Genomic DNA, 22,411 nt, shown 5'->3' on the forward strand with positions numbered 1-22,411 from the left:
GATCATAAAAAATTAAATGACTTCTGTGATTATACAGAGACAATTTCCATAAAAAGAATGTGTAGTCATCACTCACTAACACCCACCACTTGATTTCACACATTTCATCATAAAACATGATTATTAAACACCCCATCATCATCATCCTGCACACAACACACCACATCATTGCACACCACTGTTGAATAACAGCATCCAGATTCCTCATCACTTTATAAAACCTGAAACCAACCCAGACTCTGGTCTCACCAAGGAAACAAACCTGAAACCGACCCAGACTCTGGTCTCACCATGGAAGCAACGGGATCACGTCCTGTCCTGCCCTTCCTTCTGCTTTATTCCTTCTGCTGATGGATATGGACATTTCTGCTTCTCCTATTATGAAGTTTAGAAGTGTCCACTTTGTCATATTCACTCTTCTGTCCATACAGGTTTAACATCATCATTAACAGTTAATGTTTCCCTCCACACTGTGTCAGTCTTCCCATTTAGTGTGTATTTGTTCAACACTTTCACACAACACTTGTAAACTTCTTTGCATTTTACTGAATATAAATCCAGATTATCAGTATTTTTAACATTTAAAAAATCTCCAGTGCAATCACTCAGGAGAAAGTTCCAAATCTGGAAAGGGATCATCCTGATCAGGAGTTTCCACCTTTGCACAGTAGTCCTGCAACAGTTCCCGTGCAGTGTCCGTCTGTCTCTCAACCCAACCAGTTAGTATCGTCCGAGTGTTACGAAGAGACTTCTGCCTCGGATGAGAAGCCAGACTTTGTGCCCATCAGACCAGGTCCAGCCACATCCACTATGTCTTTTAATGTTACAGTTACAGTGCTGCACAGTGTTAGAGTGAGGCCTGGTGTTGAACTGTCCTGTATGTCCAACCTGGCTCTATGAATGAGAGGTTCCTTCAATAACCAGTATAGAGAAAGAGTAGGTCCCTTTCTTTTCCATGATAACAGATTCCATGCTTTGAAGACTCCTTGATAGAAAACAGGAAGTTCAGACAAATTTAAACATTTAGAATCCATCAGAAACAAACCTGTATCAAGACCCGAACCATTAGTTCTCCTCAGAATAGCACTTGCTACTCCTTTCCACACAATATCAACAGACCTTGTAAGATATTTTTGCACAAATTGTAACCTGAAAGCCACCACTCTACTTGCCCAGTGCACCAGACCCTGACCTCCATCTTCTTTGGGCAAGAAAAACACACTTTGGGGTACCCAATGTAGTCTGTCCCAAAAAAAAAATCTATTAAGAACACTTGAAGTTTCTGTATAAACCCAGCAGGTGGTTCCAAGCAAGCCAACCTATGCCACACTGCAGAGGCTACTAAACTATTAGCTACCAGCACCCTGCCTCTAAAGGACATCTGAGGCAATGTCCACCTCCATTTTTTCAGTCTCCTCTCAATTTTTTCTAGCACACCCTCCCAACTTTTTTTTTTACCATTAACTCATTACCAAGGAAGACTACCAGATATTTAAACCCACCTCTTTTCCATGGCAAATTCCCTGGCAGGCGTAAAAAACCCACCATTCCAATTTCCAGCTACTAACTTCACGTTTTTCCCAATTAACCTTTGCAGCTGAAATCATACCAAAATCATTAACAACCTTATATAGACTGTCAACATCTGCTTGATTTTTTTACAAGGACTACTACACAAGCTGACAAAACCAGTTTTGTATCACAGTTTGGTAAAGACAATCCCTCAACACAATTCCTAATTTTGTACAACAATGGCTCAATAGAAATAGCATATAACATTCCCGAGAGAGAGCAGCCCTGACAAATGCCTGTTTACTTTGAAAAGGGCACTCAAATCTCCATTTATCTTCAGTACACTCTCAATATTCTGGCACAAAACCTTGATCATGGCAATAAAACCTGGGCTGAAGCCAAAATGCTCCATAGTCTTCCAGAGGCAGAGGTGTTCAACCCGGTCAAATGCCTTCTCTTGATCCAATGAAACGAGACAAATATCAAAATGCAATGAAACCGAGACTTACAAAACATCTCGAATTAAAAACACATGATCTGAGATAGACCTACCAGGCACACAGTACGTCTGATCCTGATGAACGACTTGATCCATCACTTCTTTCAGTCTATTGGCCAGAGTTTTGGACAGGAGCTTGTAATCAGAGCACAGGAGCGAAAATGGACGCCAGTTCTTAATGTCATGAAGGTCTCCTTTCTTTGGTAGTAAAGTTATTACTGCAGCTTAAAGTCAACAACATATTTTTAAAACCTTCATTCAACACAGACAAGTCTCGTCTAATTTAATTCCAGAAAGTTTTAGAAAATCCCACTGAAAGATGATCAGTGTAAGGCGCGCGTTGCCTCCATCCATCCCCTGCAAAGCTGCATGCAGTTCTGGCAACACCAGCGGTTCTTCCAGATGAACATGATCTTCTTTGGAGATCTTTGGCAAGCCCTCAGCTAAAGAGGCAAACATCTCCTCATTCTCCTCACACTCACTGCTGTACAGCTTTGAGTAAAACTCCACTGCTTGTCACCGTATTTCTTTCGGCTCTGTTAACTCCCTTCCTGTGTCAGAGTGAAGTGCATGAATAAAGCTGCTCTGACAAATTCTTCTTCTCAAGACCAAAGAAGAATTTGGATGGCGCATCCATCTGATTCATACTCAGAAATCTTGATCAGACTAAAGCGCCTTGAGCCTTAGTGCCCAGTAGATCTGCAAGAATAGTTTTTTTCCTGTTTGAGGACCTCAATATGTCCTCGATTTCCTGTGGATTCTACTATTCTTTGAAGTTCCACTATTTCTATCTCCAGATTACTCAAAGACCGGGTAATGTCTCTAGCAACATTGAGAGTGTACTGTTGACAGAGCTGACAGAGCTGCTTTATCTCTACTTAACTATAGTCCCACCACTGTCCCAATGATGTGACATCTTGTTTTCTTGTTCTGAAATTACTCCAAGACTCTAAACACAGCCTTGAAATTAAGAGAACAAGTCAAAGCGGTGTTAAAACGCCAGTACACACTCTTTGGTTTTATGTTTACAATTAAACCATCACAAATAACCAGGGAACGATCAGTGAAACCTACAGGTACGATCTTACACATTTTCAAAACACTGAACTGATGTTTGAAACAGTAAAATCTATCTAACCTAGCCAAAGAAATGAAGCGATCCCTAGTATGAGCCCATGTATATTGTCTGTTATTGCTGTGAAATCCTCCCCATATATCTACTAAGTCATGTGTTTGAATTAACTCACCCAGCTGCGAAGGACAATGAGGGCTCAATATGATTCCTGCCTGAACTATCATTTTGGGTGCCATTAAAATCCCCCCCCATGTATAAATAATCAGCAGAGTTACAGTTATTTAGAGTTTCTAAAAACAGAACTCTCTCATGCCAAATATTAGGAACATAAACACTGACAAAAAGCAGAGGGGGGCAGGGGGGGAGAGAGAGAGAGAGAGAGAGAGAGAGAGAGAGAGAGAGAGAGAGAGAGAGAAAGGGAGAGCGAAACACACACACAAATACAAGGTTAGTGTAAATGTATTAACTTTCCTGCAAATTGGCTGCACCGGGTTGGTCTTTCTTCTGTCTCATTTGGTTCATGTTTTGGCTGAATTTATTTCTTTTTCTCAGAAATGAAATCTTTCACGAAAGGTTTTTTTGGATTAGCCAGAGTTTGTACTCTAGCCCTTTTGGTCTTGAGACCACAGGGCTTGACTCCTCCGGTAACATGAAGGATACTGATGTCTTGGTTGTGTTAGAACAGTGTTTCTCAACCGGGAGTCCGCGGACCCCTAGTGGTCCGTGGTGTAATTGCAAGGGGTCCGTGAAAATAAAATATCTTTTAAAAAAAAGATCCTATGACATTTATAGAAATAGGATTATTTTACTCAAATGTGACTGAGACCTTTATCTACCTAAACTATAAAGGGCGACAGGACTTTTTTCTCTAATTACATCTGTTTCACAAGTGTAATTTGTTGTATTTTAATAAGAGATCTCGCTCCCGTTTGCATTGTTAAAAGTTACTGCATAAAAATTCTGTTGTTACATATATCTGAAAGTTACTGAATACATATTCTGTTTTGTTACATATATCTGAAAGTTACTGAATACATATTCTGTTTTGTTACATATATCTGAAAGTTACTGAATACATATTCTGTTTTGTTACATATATCTGAAAGTTACTGCATACATATTCTGTTTCGTTAACTATATCTAAGTTACAACTGAAAGCTCTTATTTTTGCCCCAAAGAGTGAATAAATGCTATAATGCAATTTAAAATGCAGTTTCTACTGTTTCTATCAAATTGCAACCCCCCTCCCCCAAGATCAGGTGGAGGGGTCCTCAGGGTAGATCAAAAATACGCAGGGGGTCCAGGACCCCAAAAAGGTTGAGAACCACTGTGCTAGAAGAAGGTGCGGCGGAGCTGATAGCCAGCCAGGCGGGCGGGGTCCCGGCGGGCGGGGTCCCTCAGGCTACAGGGGCATCACGGTGCACCGGGCCACAGACTTGACGACCTAGCTAGCTCAAAGCGGCGCTCACCAAACACACCACAACCGCGAAACCCAGCAAAACCCACATTTGGCTCCAAATGAACAAACACAGTGCCGGGACTGCAGGAGAGTAGAGACCAGTAATGTCTCTCGTTGACTACACGAACGCGCGTCATTCATTTTTTTTGTCCTACAAAACAACGAGAGCAACATGGCGCCGCTCCGACGATCAGTTTCACACCGGCCAAAAAAAAGCCCGCCAACACCCGTCAACTTCCGCCTCGGCGCTCAACGTAAAGGGGTGCGACCCGCGTTCACTCCCGGGTCACATGACTCGGCAGCAGTCACGGGTATTTATCGGCTCCGCCCCCCCCCATCGGCATTGCGTAAACGCGACACCCCGGGTGGGCGCGCTAATTTGCGCGATGACGTGGCGCCGTCGTCCGTGCGTCATCAAATCGCGCCGGCAGCTGAGGAAAACCATGTATTGTGTTTGTGGGTACAGCTTATTCATAAAAATAGATACTTTAAGTCATCACCCAAATGTGTTGGTTTTTTTTTTAAATGAATTTAGATCATACTCGAAATCTTTAAAACTAATGACCGATACAAAAGCTCTGAAGGTTTATGAGGCGTTAAGACATTTTCCCACTGAATCAGAAGACTGATATCCTTATTAATTCCCCCTTGCATGAGGGACTATGTTTTATTATTTTCAATTAGTGTATGTCATGTATTTAATTTATTATTGTTTGTACCCTTATTTTCATAATACATTACCGTATATTTGTCATGTGACATTCAATCTCTATGCACTTCCTGATATGCTGTATAGAAATGTTTACATACTGTTCCCTTTGGCACTTTGGATATCTCTATGTATTTTTGGATGGAATGTATATTTGCCATGTTTGTTTTATAATGAACTTTCTTCAAGAATCTGTACATGAATATGAACAATGTTCAATAAAAATATATTTTAAAAAAACTTCCCTGTTTTCCGGCACGTTCGTGATGACGTCAGATATGACGCCACATAAGAAAAAAAGAAAAGAAAGGCAAACTCGTCTGCTGGCAGTCAGACCCGAGTCTGCTGGCACTGTGAAAGGAGTCAATTGCCTATTTTTAAACCCGCTTATACACGCCAATTTTGGTGTAAAATGGGTAGCTCCATTTCCTGCAGAAACTCTTAAAGTGACCGTGTCTACCTAATGCAGAACATCAACCGATTATGTTGAATAAAAACTCCACTGCCATCTCTCCTAAACATCTCCATGCCTCCACAGGTATATGTCATCAGGACCAACCGCCTTTCCACTCTTCATCCTCTTCATAGCTGCCCTCACTTCCTCCTTGCTAATCCACCACACTTCCTGCTTCACTATCCCCACATCATCCAACCTTCTCTCTCTCTCTCTCTCTCTCTCTCTCTCTTTATTCATCAGCCCCTCAAGTACTCCTTCCACCTTTCCTCAACACACTCCTCACTTGTCAGCACATTTCCATCTCTACCCACAGCCGTGAGGAACAACCTTGAGAAAACAACAAAGTGAAATGGGAAAGAGTTAGTGCACCTCTGCAGAGCCTCAGGCCAGTATATGATAAATAGGAGGATAAGAGGAGGCAGTTTGGGACAGTTCACATACTGTTCAACTCAGGACAAGTGGAGTTAGTGGACTATGCCGTCTCAGACATGGACCCCTCCTCTTTCAGTGCGTTCAGTGTTCGAGCACAAACCCCCCTTCAGATCACAGCCAACCAGATTGATATTTACTTGAGAAAACTCACTAGAGGTACTATTAAGAACCAGCCCAGTAAGCTGTACGATCAAAACCAGTCATATAGATGGGCTCCAAACAGCGCTGAACAATGTATGCAAACTCTGAATTTAAATTAAATAAAACATGCAATTAACACGTTCAACAATTCACACTGCCAAAATAACTCTGAAGGCGTTCATAAAGCGATGAACGATATTAACCATATCTTCCTAAAAGCTGCATTAAATACAAAGCTTGGGAAAACAAAGAAACCCCACCATTGAAACAGGAAAAAAAAAACAGGAAAAAAAGGGTTTGACAATGAATGTAAAGAAATGACAAAACACTTTAGACAGCTGTCAAACCAAAAGCAGACACCAACATGACCCAACACTAATACATGAATATTTTAAACCTCTAAAACAGTATAAACAGACCCTCACCTCATCCACCAATTTATAAGAGGGAACGACCATCCCTGAACCGGGGGGGGGGGGCTAAGAGTACATCTGTCGCCATCTCACAGTGCTGTGATTGCAGCTATTCCCCAACCCTCTGTGAATAGTACACATGGCCGCTGTAACTAATTCATGGTCACACCCCCATTTGCATATGAAGCTGATCGTTGGTTTTGGTCGTTATAACACTGTCTTGTTTATAAGGGTGGGGATGCCTGCAGTCAGTTGAGACTGACGAAGTCACTTAGATGAGTGATTAAATGTATCCGTCAATAAACTTTGTGTCCAGATGAACTGATTCACCTTTCTGTGAGTATAAACAGACCATTACACAAAAGAAATTCCACCACACCAACGAAACGCTTCAGGAGATTGAAAACGCAGTAGATCAGGGCCGGTTCTGGGACATGCTGAACAGCTTAGAAACTACAAAGCCACGACAAGAAAGAAAGAAAGCCACTATTTTTGTCATTGTACAGTTGTTAAGGTACAATGAAATGTGTTCTCTGCATTTAACCCATCCTGTTGTATAGGAGCAGGGGGAACTGCAGCACCCGGGGACCAACTCCAGTTCTTCTTTCCATTGGCTCGGGGGCACAGGCAGGAGTATTAACCCTAACATGCATGTCTTTTTGATGGTGGGAGGAAAATGGAGCACCCGGAGGAAACCCACACAGACACGGGGAGAACATGCAAACTCCACACAGACAGTACCTGTGACGGCCTGGTGTTTGAACCCAGGACCTTCTTGCTGTGAGGCAACAGTACTAACCACTGGACCACTGTGCCCAATTAGCCATAAAAAATGGTGACATTTGAGAAAACTATTTTAATGACCTCTATAAAAGTATCCCACCTAAAGATCTGAACCTAAATCAAACTGAAATTAAAACAAATTTAGACAACCCTGAATCAGCCATCAAGAATAACCAAAATCCATTATATTACCCAATTACACAAAAAGAGTTGACAGATCTGGTATCTGGAATAAGGGGCTGACCACTGCAATCTATAAAAACGGAAATAAATTAGACCCTAACAACGACAGAGGGATCTGCGTCAGCAGCAACCTTGGGAAAATATTCTGTAGTCTCCTGAACTCCAGGATAAAAATAATTTAGGGATGAAGGCCTTTATTCAAGAAAAAAAAAAACATATTAGTAAATGTCAAATTGGCTTTCTTCAAAATTACCCAACCGCCAATCAAATATATACGTACCTTACACGGTTTAATTATCAACCATGTCCACCACAAAAAGGAAGGGGAAATATTTGCTTGTTTCATTGATTTGGTCTAGAAAAGTGCTATATAAATGTAATGATTATTATTATTATTATTATTATTATTTTGGACACGTCTAAATTCAAGTCCAAAAGACACACTTCCATTCAAAGCACTAAAAATCCAAGAGCTGGACCCTGAAAACAGCCCCCTCAGAGAGATGTTGGCATCCAGGACGGCTCTGTCATCTGGGCTCAACTGAGGAAGCCCCTGCAGCTGTTCATCTGCACACTCTGTTACAGTCCTCCATCCTGAAGAGGGCACTGTAGAACTCTATGGCATGTTGTCTCATCTCGACCAGGTCAGTCGTCACTGTGCCACCAGGGAGGCGGAGGCAGACCATTTGTTTGGTGTGAGAGACAGACTTCTCCCGGTTAAAGAAGAGGTGGGAGCACCCATGTCGCTAACGCTGCTGAACCTTGACCTGACCAAAGCCCCTTAACTCTTTCAGGTAAAAAAGAACCTAATTCCTGTTTCTTTAGTTGAAGCCTGGGACTATCTGTGCTGTTGTGAGTGAATAGACGTCCAAATCCCTGATTTCTTTTTCTAAATCCTGAATTACTCTTTTGACTCTCACTGTGGAATGACTTATATACTGTTGACAGAAAACTCGTATATGTGCCTTGCCCACTTCCCACCACTGACTCAGGGATGCAAAGTCCCTCTTCCTTTCTTTCCAGATTCCCCAGAACGTCTCAAAATTTCTGACAGAAATCACTGTCCTGAAGCAGCTTAACATCAAAGTGCCAGTATGAGCTACATTTAGTGGTTGGTGAGATGTGAAAGTCTATAATGAGTAAGTGATGGTCAGTGAAACCTTCTGGGTGAATGTGACTGTTCAATAACCTGTTTCAAACCCATGCGATATGTAAACCCTATCCAGCCTGGCTGCACTCACATTCCCATCTAGCACCTTAACCCATGTATACCGCCTAACCTGGGGATGTTTGACCCTCCATACATCTACTACACCTGATTCTGAAATCACCTGTGATAAAATGGTGGATGACTGTAAGTGGGGTTCCTCTCCTGTTCTGTCTAATGTAAAAATTGTAGTACAATTCCAATTTCCCCCCATCAGTGCACATTCGCTCTGATCACACTGTACCAAAAGGTATGCGCAAACATGCACATGCGTGGAGTATCTTCATTTCTTCCTTTTGGGCTACGCCACTAGGTAAGCTTAGACTCAATGCTGCCTCCACCCAAGTGTATTTAAACACAGAAAAGTAACTGACATAGTGCAGTTTCATAAGCATGAACCTGTATCGATGGATGACAATTTTTGGGGGGTTCAAATTCCCTCTCTTTCGTACATTGGGGGGGACGTGTCCCCCGAGGCAATTTCACATTTGTAGATAGGGTAAACTAACTGACATTAAAGGTCATTAACCAAGATTCAGCATTATTCTTACTTTATTACTATAGTAAAAAGTTAAGTTCATGTCCTGCAGGCCACCAAGACATAATGCCATGTTGAACATGTTGTCCCAGATATCCTCCACTCCAAACTCACCCGGCTCACTGTACCAGTTTCAGTTTGCCAGTGGATTAAAACCTTCCTGACAGACAGGAGGCAGCTGATGAGGCTGGGGAAAATCACATCCAGCACCCGGACAATCAGCACCGGTGCCCCCCAGGGATGTGTGCTCTCCCCTCTACTCTTCTCCCTCTACACAAATGACTGCACCTCAGGTGACCCATCTGTTAAACTCTTGCAAGTTTGCGGACAACACAACCATCATTGGCCTCATCTGTGATGGTGACGAGTCTGCATATAGATGGGAGGTTGATCAGCTGGCCCTCTGGTGCAGCCACAACAACTTGGAACTCAACACACGCAAAAAAGTGGAGATGACAGTGGACTTCAAGAGGAGCCCCCCAACACTGCACCCCCCCCCCACCATACTCAACAGCATGGTGTATACGGTGAAAACCTACAGATTTCTGGGTTCCACAATCTCTCAGGACCTAAAGTGGGCATCCAACATAGACACAATCATCAAAAAGGTCCAGCAGAGGATGTACTTTCTCCTTCAGCTCAAGAAGTTCAACCTGCCTCAGAAACTGTTGATTCAGTTCTACACTGCAATAATCCAGTCTGTCCTCTGCACATCCATCACTGTCTGGTTTGGATCGGCCACCAAACAGGACAGGGACAGACTGCAACAGACAGTTAAGTGTGCAGAGAAAATCATTGGTGCCAACCTGCCCTCCATTCAAGACTTATACACCTCCAGACTCAGGAAACAGGCAGGCAACATCACTGCAGACCCATCACACCCTGGTCACAACTCCTCCCCTCTGGTAGGCGCTACAGAGCAGTGTACCCCAAAACAAATAAATATAAAAAGTTTCTTTCCGTGGGCTGTCATTCAAATGAAGGCTTAACACCTTCAAATAAATCCAACCATATACTGTACTGTATATTGTACGTATACTGGTACACTCTGTCATGTCCATCTACCTCAGGCATGTATGTAAGTAACCTGCTAACATTTATTTCAGCATCTCTGATATATTCTCTGCACTATTGCACTTTATTACCTCTTATTTCACCTGTATAAGTCCATCCTTGTGTATATATGTGAAGATCGTCGTGTTATAGTGTTGTTATTATATGTTAAGTACACTGAGAGAGCCACGAAACTGGAGTCAAATTCCATGTATGTGCAAACCTACATGGCCAATAAACATGATTCTTACTCTGACCTGGACCACCACACAACCATCTGGCTTTCTGACTGGACTCCGGACCAAGGCCTCTTTTACAAGTCTTTCATTTTCTTTAGATCATGTTTTATGTCACTTTCTGTTTCTTGCCCAAGAGAGACAGATTTCCCCTCCAGTAGAGGTGAAGTGGATAAATGTCCAGTGGATCTCTCACCGACACAGTTGTCACAGAGGCTGCAGTGCGACGTACGCGGTGGTCTGAAGATCTTGCAGGTGAAGCAGTATTTTAGTTTGACAGTCTGGCCGTTGATCAGCACCTCCCTGGTCCGGGGCGGAGGTTTAGCCCCACCGGGGCAGTTAGCCACGTCTAGGGACCAGAGAATAGAGACACGTTAAGACAAGAGTTCAATAGAGACCAGAGAATAGACATATAGATTAGATGCTAATAGAAACTGCTGGACTCCAGTAACGGGCCTTGCTTTGCTGGCATTATGAAACACACACAAACACAAACACACACGCATGCATGCACACACACGCACACACACACACACACACCATTATCATCATCGGCGGTCACTCGGGGTCGAGTATGACTGTCCTTCTGAGTCCTTATTGGTCTTCAGGTGGGCGTAGAGGCTAACCCTGGAGGTGAATATTTTGGGGCAATGTTGGCAAGGGTGTGAAGGAATGGTTGAGGATGTGGTTTGGGCCTTTCTGAGTCTGCACTTGTTTTCAGCAGCCTGGTGGATGTCATGGTTGTAGCATGCAACCCCCCTATGGGCAGCCAGTCTCCAGGTCTCCATGTATTTTGCTTCTTGTTCCCAGGTTTTAAGGTCAATACCAAACCTTTTGATGTGGGTCTTGATGATATCTTTCTATCACCCCAAGTTGATGTGCCTATCCTCCAAGCTGATCTTAAGGATCTTTCTGAGGCATCGCTGTTGGTATGCCTTGAGTGCCTTCAGGTGCCTGCTATACGTATGTGTTCCATGTTTCTGACCCATACAGTAGGGTGGGCAGCACTACCACTTTGTACAGCAGAATTTTTGTTCTGGCCCAAAGGTCGCAGTTTTCAAAAATCCTTTTTCTCAATCTTGAGAAGGCCTGGCTGGCACAACTGAGACGATGGTGTATTTCGATGTCAATGTTGGCTGTGGGGGAGAGAAGGCTGCCAAGATATGGGAACTGTTCCACATTTTGGAGTCTGATGTTATCTACAGAGATGGATGGAGGCAGAGGAGGCATATTTCTGTTGGGTGGGGGTTGGTAGAGGATATGTGTATTTTTTATGTTAAGGCCCAGGCCAAGCTGCTTGCATGCCTTTGCAAAGACGTCCAGTCTGCTCTGTAGTTCCTCTTCTACAAGGGACTCTAAGATGTTGTCATCAGCGTACTGCTGATCAGTTGATGGAGGTGGTGGTGGTTTTACTTTTAGCCCTGAATCTGTTAATGTTCAGAAGATTCCCATCAGTTCTGTACATGATACTGACTCCCTGAGGCAGATTGGCACATGTGAGGTGGAGGATGGTGGTAATGAAGACAGAGAAAAGGGTTGGGGCAATGACACAGCCTTGTTTAACTCCTGTGTGGACCTTGAAGGTCTCCATAACTGCTGAGTACTCTAGCTGACATACTGTCATGTAGTAGTCATAGTACTCTGATATATTTGTCAGGGCAGCCTATTTTTGACACAACTAGCCACAGGACCTAGCAGTTTATGGAATTAAAAGCTGGCTAAGTCTATAAAGGCCATGTACAATGGTTGATTCTGTTCCTGGGGTTTTTCCTGGAGTTGGCGAGCGGTAAAAATCATGTCCATGGTGCCGCTGTTAGGATGAAAACGACCCGGGGATTCTGGCAGAATTTCCTCTGATATTGGGAGGAGTCTGTTGGCCAAGAATCTAGCCAGAGCTTTTACTTATTTCAGGTTCAACATCAACTTGCTTGTGTTTGGCAGTGGTTTAACTGCAAAACTTTTGTTTTTTCTAAGTATCTGAAGCTGCACAGTTTGATTTGTTGTGTTAATGATATTCAGCCCAAAAACTCAAAACCTCCCAGATAGCAGGAAAATCATGTTTTTCACTGAAACAGGACTGTAAAGAAAAGCAAAATGGATAAGTCACTGTGTGTGTGTGTGTGTGTGTGTGTGTGTGTGTTTAGAGGTGCAGAATGCTGGACGAATCACCGCCTGATCATGACCAGGCTCCACATCAAAATGAGCCCCCCACAGCGTCTCAAGAAACCCATAAAAAAGCAACTGAACTGTGCTAAATTGAAGTCAGCCCCAGCCCGGAATGAGTTCTGTTGCTCTGTAGGCACGATGGCACTACAGTTTGAGGCCATTCTGAGTTCTGACAGTTCCATGGATCAGAAATGGACCTCCCTCACCTCATTGCTACATCAAGCTGCAATCGACTCTATAGGCTTACAGAACCAGAAAACACCAGGACTGGTTCGACGAGAACTCTGACACCATCACATCCCTGCTGGAAACCATGTGTAGGGCACACGGGGCTACTCTCAACTGCCCTGCATCTGCTATCTTTCGGCAGCAGTGGCAAACAGCATGTAAGAAGGTACAAACAACCTTGCGCACTCTGCAAAATACATGGTGGATGAACAAATCTCACGAGATTCAATCTTATGGTGCCAGAAACATGCACAACTTCTACAACTCTATAAAGACTCTATATGGCTCTAGGAACTGTTCTATCACACCCTTAAAGTCAGCGGATGGACCGACAACCCTGAAAGGCCAAAAGCAGATCCTGGCAAGATGGACTGAACATTTTGAAGCCCTACTTAACCAGCACTCACCAACCGACCAATCCATCCTAGAAGAGCTGCCAATTCATCCGCCGATGCCAGACTTTGACCACTCACCAACTTTTCAAGAAGTACTTGCAGCCATTAACTCCCCTAAGAACAGTAAGTCCCCTGGCAGTGATGGTATCTCAGCAGAACTCCTAAAACAAGGAGGATACTTGTGCACCTGAATGATATATCAGTACATCCTGTAGGTCTGGGACCAGGAGAGTGTCCCTCAACAATGGAGGGATGCTAAAATTGTCACCCTGTATAAAAACAGGGGTGATGAGTCAATCTGCGGCAACAGTCGAGGCATATCCCTACTAGCTGTTGCAGGTAAGGTCCTAGGAAAAGTCATGCTATGCAGGATGGCGATGCACTTGACAGAATATCTGCTGCCAGAGTCACAGTGCAGTTTCAGAAAGAACAGGAGTACTATGGATATGATTTTCACAGACAGCTACAAGAAAAGTGCTGCAAACAACATCAGGACCTTTTCATGGCTTTTGTCGACCTCTCCCAAAGCTTCTGACACTGTAAATCAACAGCTACTTTGGAAAATCCTGAGAAAGTTTGGCTGTCCAAGCAAATCTGTGAACATTCTATCACAGTTCCATGATGGGATGGTGGCACGGGTGGCCATAGGAGGACAGGAATCGGCACCCTTTAATGTATGTACTGGAGTGAGGCAGGGGTATGTGCTGGCACCGGCAGGCTTCAACATTTTCCTCCTATGTGTCACAAAGCTTTTTAATATAGATCTGGAAGGCAGTAGTGGGATCTCAAGTCGACTTTAGGCTAGATGGAAACCTCTTCAACATCCAAAGGTTCCAGGCAACCACCAAATTGTCTGCAGTGCAGGTCCTTGAGCTGCAGCATGCTAATGACTGTGCTCTTGTAGCTCACACACCAGAAGACCTGCAAACTATCATTGCCGCAGTTGTGAATGCCTACAGCAGGCTGGGTCTATCAGTCAACACCACCAAGACTGAGGTGTTATGCCAATGGAGGTCCAGCCCCCCACCCACTATGCCTGTGTTCACTATAGAATGACTGCGCTCTTGTAGTGCACACACCAGAAGACATGCCAACTATCCTTGCCACAGTTGTGAATGCCTACAGCAGGCTGGGTCTATCAGTCAACACCACCAAGACTGAGGTGTTATGCCAGTGGAGGTCCAGCCCCCCACCCACTACGCCTGTGTTCACCACAGAACACAAGCCACTCTCAGTTGCTCCATCTTTCAAATACTTGGGCAGCATCCTTACTGAGGGCTGCAACACTGATCACAAAATTCACAATAGAATCAAACAAGCCTCTGCAGCCTTTGGCAAACTCCGATGTAAGGTCTTCCAAAACAAACACCTCCACATGCTCACCAAAATTGCCATTTACAAAGCCGTCTGCATCACAGCTCTCCTATACAGCCGTGAAGCCTGAGTCACATACAGCTGCCCCCTAAGGTTGCTGGAGCGGTTCAACATAAGGTGTCTGCAGCGAATCGTGGGGATCACGTGACGTGACCGTGTTCCTCATGCTGAGATTCTTGCTAGGACAAACCGCAAGAGCATAGAAGCCGCGGTCACCGAACACCAACTGCGCTGGCTTGGGCGTGTCATCAGGCTGCCACAAGAATGCCTGCCATGTCATGTCAAGTCAAGTCAAGTCAATTTTATTTGTATAGCCCAATATCACAAATTACAAATTTGCCTCAGTGGGCTTTACAGCAACAAGTCCTGTATGGACAGCTTCATTTGGGCCGCCAGTCCGCAGGTGGTCAGAAGAAGCGATGCAATGACCAACTAAAAACATCGCTGAAGAAGTGTTGCAGCGACCCCTTGAGACTGGAGCAAGCTGCCGTCAACCGTTCTGACTGGCAAGAGATCTGCCACAAATGTATAGAACAGCTGGAAATGGAGAGGAATGTGAAAGGACAACAGAAAAGAGCAAGGAGACACACAACAATGCCCGCCCCACTAAATCAGACTTCACATGCCCAAGTCGTCAGAGAACACACCGTTAAAGAGGAGGAACGTCATGATCAGACTCGATGGACTACCAACCAGCAAGCAAGGGTGTTTATCAGTGTAAGTGTGGGTGTGTTGTCATGGTTACCAATCTGTCTTTCCAGGTCTGCCGCTTCGTCCGGCGTGGCGCGGGGGAGAACACCGGGGTCACTGAAACTTGCCCTGAACAGCATTCCAACCACGAAGAAGAAAAGAATGCCCCCAACGGCCGGGATGGCCGGGGTCAGGTTAGACGCCAGGAATGGACAGCTGCAAGGCAGATACAACACACACACAGACACACACACTGAGTGAACACACAAACATTCATTGAGCGAACATACATACACACACACACACAGTGTTCCATTGGACTGGTAAACACACCCGTCATTAACTTTAAGTAATGAGAATATATATGTGTGTAAAAATAAGTTTAACCATGTGAGACTGGGACCTAACGACACACACACACACACACACACTGTGTGTAATAGCTGTGACGAGGCTGAAAGAAGAGGCTGTTTGTGGTTAACAGACAGAAATAAGCAGACACACGCCGTCTGGTGTTACTAGTGTCAGCGATGTTACGGACGTCGGTGATGTTGGCGTGTTCGCAGCAGACGGCGTGTGTTCAGTCGCACTGCAGACCCGCAAAAACGCTCCGTGTCCCTGTTGTTTCCTACGGACGAGTCTCAACCCAACCATCCCCGAGCGACTACGGGATGAAAACGACCCAACAGACACGTGTTCCTGATCTGAACATCGCAGATTAAAACTCTGATCTTCTTCGCTTCTTTGTTTGAATGTAAATCTTCACCTTTGTCATTTCATCGCTCTATAAATCCCGCCGGCCACGTCACACGATCTTGAAACACCGGCAGATAAATGTGACGTCCTCATGTCGACTACTTCACGAGTTGGTTTCCTATTTCCATCCACCCATTAGCCGAACCGCTTGTCCTGCTGTCAGGGCGGCGGGGATGCTGGAGCCTCTCCCGGCCGTCACTGGGCGGCAGGTGGGGAGACACCCTGGACAGGCTGCCAGGCCATCACAGGGCCGCCAATCTTTTTTCCTTTTTTTTTTTGGGGGTCCCCCCCCCCTTTTTTTTCTCCCCAATTGTGCTGGGCCAATTACTCCACTCTTCCGAGCCGTCCCGGTCTCTGCTCCACCCCCTCTGCTGATCCAGGAGGGCTGCAGACTACCACATGCCTCCTCCCATACATGTGGAGTCACCAGCTGCTTCTTTTCACCTGACAGTGAGGAGTTTCACCAGGGGGACGTAGCGTGTGGGAGGATTACGCTACTCCCCCCAGTCCCCCCCCCCGAACAGGCGCCCCAACCAACCAGAGGAGGCGCTAGTGCAGCGACCAGGACACATACTCTTTTATAATTTTAACCATATACTTTATCCATTTCTCAAGCATTTGCAAACAGTGATATTAAAATTGCTCTTAATACAAAGTTCATTAGTACGTTAAGTCCAATTTGTAAAGATTTTCAGTTTGTGTATTGAGTAGAAAACCGTTGACGCTGTACGTGAGGACGTGATAGGGATGAAAACTGTGATAAGAATAATTACATGTCATATTCCCTAAATATGATCTTTTCTGCTTAATTATAGTATTACATTCAATTATAATTAAACTGACTGTACAGGGACCTGTTCAGGACCCCCCGGGGATCCTCAGACCCACTTTGAACCCCGCTGTTCTATTCCAACCCATTTACGTCCATTATGACCAAGTTCTGTTTGTTCACAACGTCTACAGGAAACATTTGCAGACTACAAAATACACCCATGACGAAAGAAATTAACCTTTTCTTTAACTGATGGGATTTGAAAAAGTTTGGGAAAGACCTAAAACTGTGACGGGATCAGTTCCAACACTGCCAAGTGTCTATTCTGTAGATATGAATCAATGTGTGTCTCTTCTAGGTGTGTCCAGGGCCACCCTTAAGGGGGGAAGAAGAGAAATGCTTTCAGGGGCCCAGCAGCCACTACTTGATCCACAAGTTTTATGGCACGTTGGGCATATGAAGTCTGAGTTAGTGGAGGCCGGCATGGTTGTGTGTCTCCTTAGGCAGATGTCCCGCTAGTTGGAACGGTTGACGGCAGCTTGCTCCAGTCTCAAGGGGTCGATACAACACTTCTTCAGCGATGTTTCTAGCTGGTCTTTGTATCGCCTCTTCTGACCACCTGCAGACCGGCGGCCCAGGTGAAGCTGTCCATACAGGAGTTGACGCGGCAGGCGTTCTTGAGGCATCCAGATGACATGCCCAAGCCAGCGCAGTTGGGGTTCAGTGACCATGGCTTCTATGCTCTCGCAGTTTGTCCTAGTGAGATTTTCGGCATGGGGAACACGGTCACGCCACGTCACGTGTAGCAAATAAAGAATCTTGAATCTCTTGTTGACCGATAGACCCGGACCGCTGTAGGCATTCACAACTGCGACAAGGATGGTTTGCAGGTCTTCTGGCGTGTGAGCTACAAGAGTGCAGTCATCAGCGTACTGCACCTCAAGAATCTGCACTGCTGACAACGTGGTAGTTGCCTGGAACCTTTGAATGTTGAAGAGGTTTCCATCTGGCCTAGTTTATTGTGATCCCACTACTGCCTTCCAGATCTATATTAAAAAGCTTTGTGACACACAGGAGGAAAATGTTAAAGAGTATTGGTGCCAGCACACACCCCTGCCTCACTCCAGTGCACACATTAAAGTTCGCCGATTCCTGTCATCCTATGGCCACCCGTGCCACCTTCCCATCAGTCATTTCCTACTGAGAAATGTGTGGTGTAAGTGTAGCAGATCTTTGCTGACCTTGGTGTGTTTAAGTGCGTCTAAGAGGAATATTATGGTGTGTTTGTGCCCATGCCTATGTAGACCCCGTTACTGAGTAAGTCTCTGTCAATTTAAACGTATGCGTTAAGTAGGAGAGAGAGAGAGAGCACACGCATGTTGCTTAACTGGACCTTTTCAGGGGCCCAGCCATTTCTGTGAGTGGGCTTGTGTGGATCTATTCTACATGTGTCTATCCTACGTGTGTTGATTCTAGCTGGGTCTATTCTAGGTGTGTCTATCCTACGTGTGTTGATTCTAGGTGGGTCTATTCTAGGTGTGTTGATTTTAGGTGGGTTTATTCTAGGTGGGTCTATTCTAGGTGTGTTGATTCTAGGTGGGTCTATTTTAGGTGTGTCTATTCTAGGTGTGTCTATTCTAGGTGTGTTGATTCTAGGTGTGTCTATTCTAGGTGGGTCTATTTTAGGTGTGTCTATTCTAGGTGTGTCTATTCTAGGTGTGTCTATTCTATGTGTGTTGATTCCAGGTGGGTCTATTCTAGGTGTCTATTCTAGGTGTGTTGATTCTAGGTGGGTCTATTTTAGGTGTGTCTATTCTAGGTGTGTCTATTGTAGGTGTGTTGATTCTAGGTGTGTCTATTCTAGGTGGGTCTATTTTAGGTGTGTCTATTCTAGGTGTGTTGATTCTATGTGGGTCTATTTTAGGTGTGTCTATTCTAGGTGGGTCTGTTCTAGGTGTGTTGATTCTAGGTGGGTCTATTTTAGGTGTGTCTATTCTAGGTGTGTCTATTCTAGGTGTGTCTATTCTAGGTGGGTCTATTTTAGGTGTGTCTATTCTAGGTGTGTCTAGTCTAGGTGTGTCTATTCTAGGTGTGTTGATTCCAGGTGGGTCTATTCTAGGTGTCTATTCTAGGTGTGTTGATTCTAGGTGGGTCTATTTTAGGTGTGTCTATTCTAGGTGTGTCTATTGTAGGTGTGTTGATTCTAGGTGTGTCTATTCTAGGTGGGTCTATTTTAGGTGTGTCTATTCTAGGTGTGTTGATTCTATGTGGGTCTATTTTAGGTGTGTCTATTCTAGGTGGGTCTGTTCTAGGTGTGTTGATTCTAGGTGGGTCTATTTTAGGTGTGTCTATTCTAGGTGTGTTGATTCTAGGTGGGTCTATTTTAGGTGTGTCTATTCTAGGTGGGTCTGTTCTAGGTGTGTTGATTCTAGGTGGGTCTATTTTAGGTGTGTCTATTCTAGGTGTGTTGATTCTAGGTGGGTCTATTCTAGGTGTGTCTATTGTAGGTGTGTTGGTTCTAGGTGTGTCTATTCTAGGTGTGTCTATTCTGCAGGTTTTCTGTGTTGTCAGAAATGAATCTGCCATTAATTCATGTAGTCTGAAAGAACGTGTTCAACCTATTTGAATTGTGTGTTAATAATGAAGAGGTGTTGTCATGAGGACACAGACACACGACTCAAACACCCTGCAGGTGATGGAGGAGGAGGATAAGGAGACACACACACACACACACACACACGCACACACGCACACACACACAGCTGTTTTGGTGTGTTAAACCAACTTATTTTATATTTTGCTAATCTTTGTTCATTTAACTTGCACTTTCGTGTAACTTCCTGTTAATTTCTGCATTACACACATTGACCAAATCTCCCGATGGTGAATTTTCTGGTTAAATCTCCAGCCAAACACTCGCCGTCCTTTTAGCTGAATATGAAATAAATCACTGAGTGAAATCCACTTCAGGCAAACGCTGGAGCGTTTCTACATCCGCCGCACACAGAACATCAATCACGTCACGCCTCGCTCCCTGCCGACGGTCAGACCCGCGCTGGGACGGCACCGGGCCACCCCCCCTCCTGTTACCATGGCGACAGAGGCTAGGAAGAGAGGTTACCGTGGAAACAGCGACACCGGGATGCCGTGGGGGAAGGGCTCCATGTTCCCCTCCCTTACAGTAGCCTTACTATTGAATTTACATCAGTGTAAACCGCCGTCAAACCTGAAACCAGTTTTACGTATTTAAAAAAATCTGAACCACAAAAAATCAAGAATATAACCCAGCTCACTGGGAGAGATGTTGTGGTTCATTAGGTGTCTGATGTTACCGTCTCGGTTTTGAGTGTGTGTTCTATTTCATATGAACTCACGCCTCGCAAACCATTCTAAACAATGTGAAGACTGAATGAAAAGAAAAGGTTTTGTCTGGTATGAAAGTTGGAGATTCTCTGACAGCAGACATGACGGGATGTTACGTGTAGTTGTACTTCTTCTTTTGAAAAGACATTATGGGGACAGTGTTTCAGGACTGTATGGGGACGGTGTTTCAGGAGTGTATGGTGACGGTGTTTCAGGAGTGTATGGGGACAGTGTTTCAGGAGTGTATGGGGACAGTGTTTCAGGAGTGTATGGTGACAGTGTTTCAGGAGTGTATGGGGACGGTGTTTCAGGAGTGTATGGTGACAGTGTTTCAGGAGTGTATGGTGAGAGTGTTTCAGGAGTGTATGGTGAGACAGTGTTTCAGGAGTGTATGGTGAGAGTGTTTCAGGAGTGTATGGTGACGGTGTTTCAGGAGTATATGGTGAGACAGTGTTTCAGGAGTGTATGGGGACAGTGTTTCAGGAGTGTATGGGGACAGTGTTTCAGGAGTGTATGGTGAGAGTGTTTCAGGAGTATATGGTGAGACAGTGTTTCAGGAGTGTATGGTGAGAGTGTTTCAGGAGTGTATGGTGACGGTGTTTCAGGAGTATATGGTGAGACAGTGTTTCAGGAGTGTATGGGGACAGTGTTTCAGGAGTGTATGGTGACAGAGTTTCAGCTGTATATGGTGAGACAGTGTTTCAGGAGTGTATGGGGACAGTGTTTCAGGAGTTTATGGTGAGACAGTGTTTCAGGAGTGTATGGTGAGAGTGTTTCAGGAGTGTATGGTGACAGAGTTTCAGGAGTATATGGTGAGACAGTGTTTCAGGAGTGTATGGGGACAGTGTTTCAGGAGTATATGGTGAGACAGTGTTTCAGGAGTGTATGGCGACAGTGTTTCAGGAGTGTATGGGGACGGTGTTTCAGGAGTGTATGGGGACGGTGTTTCAGGAGTGTATGGGGACGGTGTTTCTGGAGTGTATGGAGACAGTGTTTCAGGAGAGTATGGGGACGGTGTTTCAGGAGTGTATGGGGACGGTGTTTCAGGAGTGTATGGTGACGGTGTTTCAGGAGTGTATGGTGACAGTGTTTCAGGAGTGTATGGTGAGACAGTGTTTCAGGAGTGTATGGTGACAGTGTTTCAGGAGTGTATGGGGACGGTGTTTCAGGAGTGTATGGGGACGGTGTTTCAGGAGTGTATGGTGACGGTGTTTCAGGAGTGTATGGGGACAGTGTTTCAGGAGCGTATGGTGACAGTGTTTCAGGAGTGTATGGTGACAGTGTTTCAGGAGTGTATGGTGACAGTGTCTCAGGAGTGTATGGTGACAGTGATTCAGGAGTGTATGGTGACGGTGTTTCAGGAGTGTATGGTGACAGTGTCTCAGGAGTGTATGGTGACAGTGATTCAGGAGTGTATGGTGACAGTGTTTCAGGAGTGTATGGTGACAGTGTCTCAGGAGTGTATGGTGACAGTGATTCAGGAGTGTATGGGGACGGTGTTTCAGGAGTGTATGGGGACGGTGTTTCAGGAGTGTATGGTGACAGTGTTTCAGGAGTGTATGGGGACGGTGTTTCAGGAGTGTATGGTGACAGTGTTTCAGGAGTGTATGGTGACAGTGTTTCAGTCGTGTATGGGGAGACAGTGTTTCAGGAGTGTATGGGGGCAGTGTTTCAGGAGTGTATGGGGACAGTGTTTCAGGAGTGTATGGGGAGGGTGTTTCAGGAGTGTATGGTGACGGTGTTTCAGGCGTGTATGGGGACAGTGTTTCAGGAGTGTATGGCAAGACAGTGTTTCAGGAGTGTATGGGGAGGGTGTTTCAGGAGTGTATGGTGACGGTGTTTCAGGAGTGTATGGTGAGACAGTGTTTCAGGAGTGTATGGGGACGGTGTTTCAGGAGTGTATGGGGACAGTGTTTCAGGAGCGTATGGTGACAGTGTTTCAGGAGTGTATGGTGACAGTGTTTCAGGAG

General features: G+C 44.9%; 1 protein-coding gene across 1 annotated transcript in view; it reads right to left on the reverse strand.

Annotated features, from left to right (window-relative positions):
- LOC130124728 (palmitoyltransferase ZDHHC14-like) overlaps positions 1–22,411 on the reverse strand; it is a 48,145-nt gene that overhangs the window by 19,904 nt on the left and 5,830 nt on the right. Inside the window, exons 2-3 of the mRNA XM_056294059.1 lie at positions 15,606–15,766; positions 10,894–11,046 (exon numbers count right to left, since the gene is read on the reverse strand). Of these exons, the coding sequence (XP_056150034.1) occupies positions 10,894–11,046; positions 15,606–15,766 (314 nt within the window). The remainder of the gene's footprint in view (positions 1–10,893; positions 11,047–15,605; positions 15,767–22,411) is intronic.

Source organism: Lampris incognitus, chromosome 15, assembly GCF_029633865.1.
Source record: "Lampris incognitus isolate fLamInc1 chromosome 15, fLamInc1.hap2, whole genome shotgun sequence".
Lineage (NCBI taxonomy): Eukaryota > Metazoa > Chordata > Actinopteri > Lampriformes > Lampridae > Lampris > Lampris incognitus.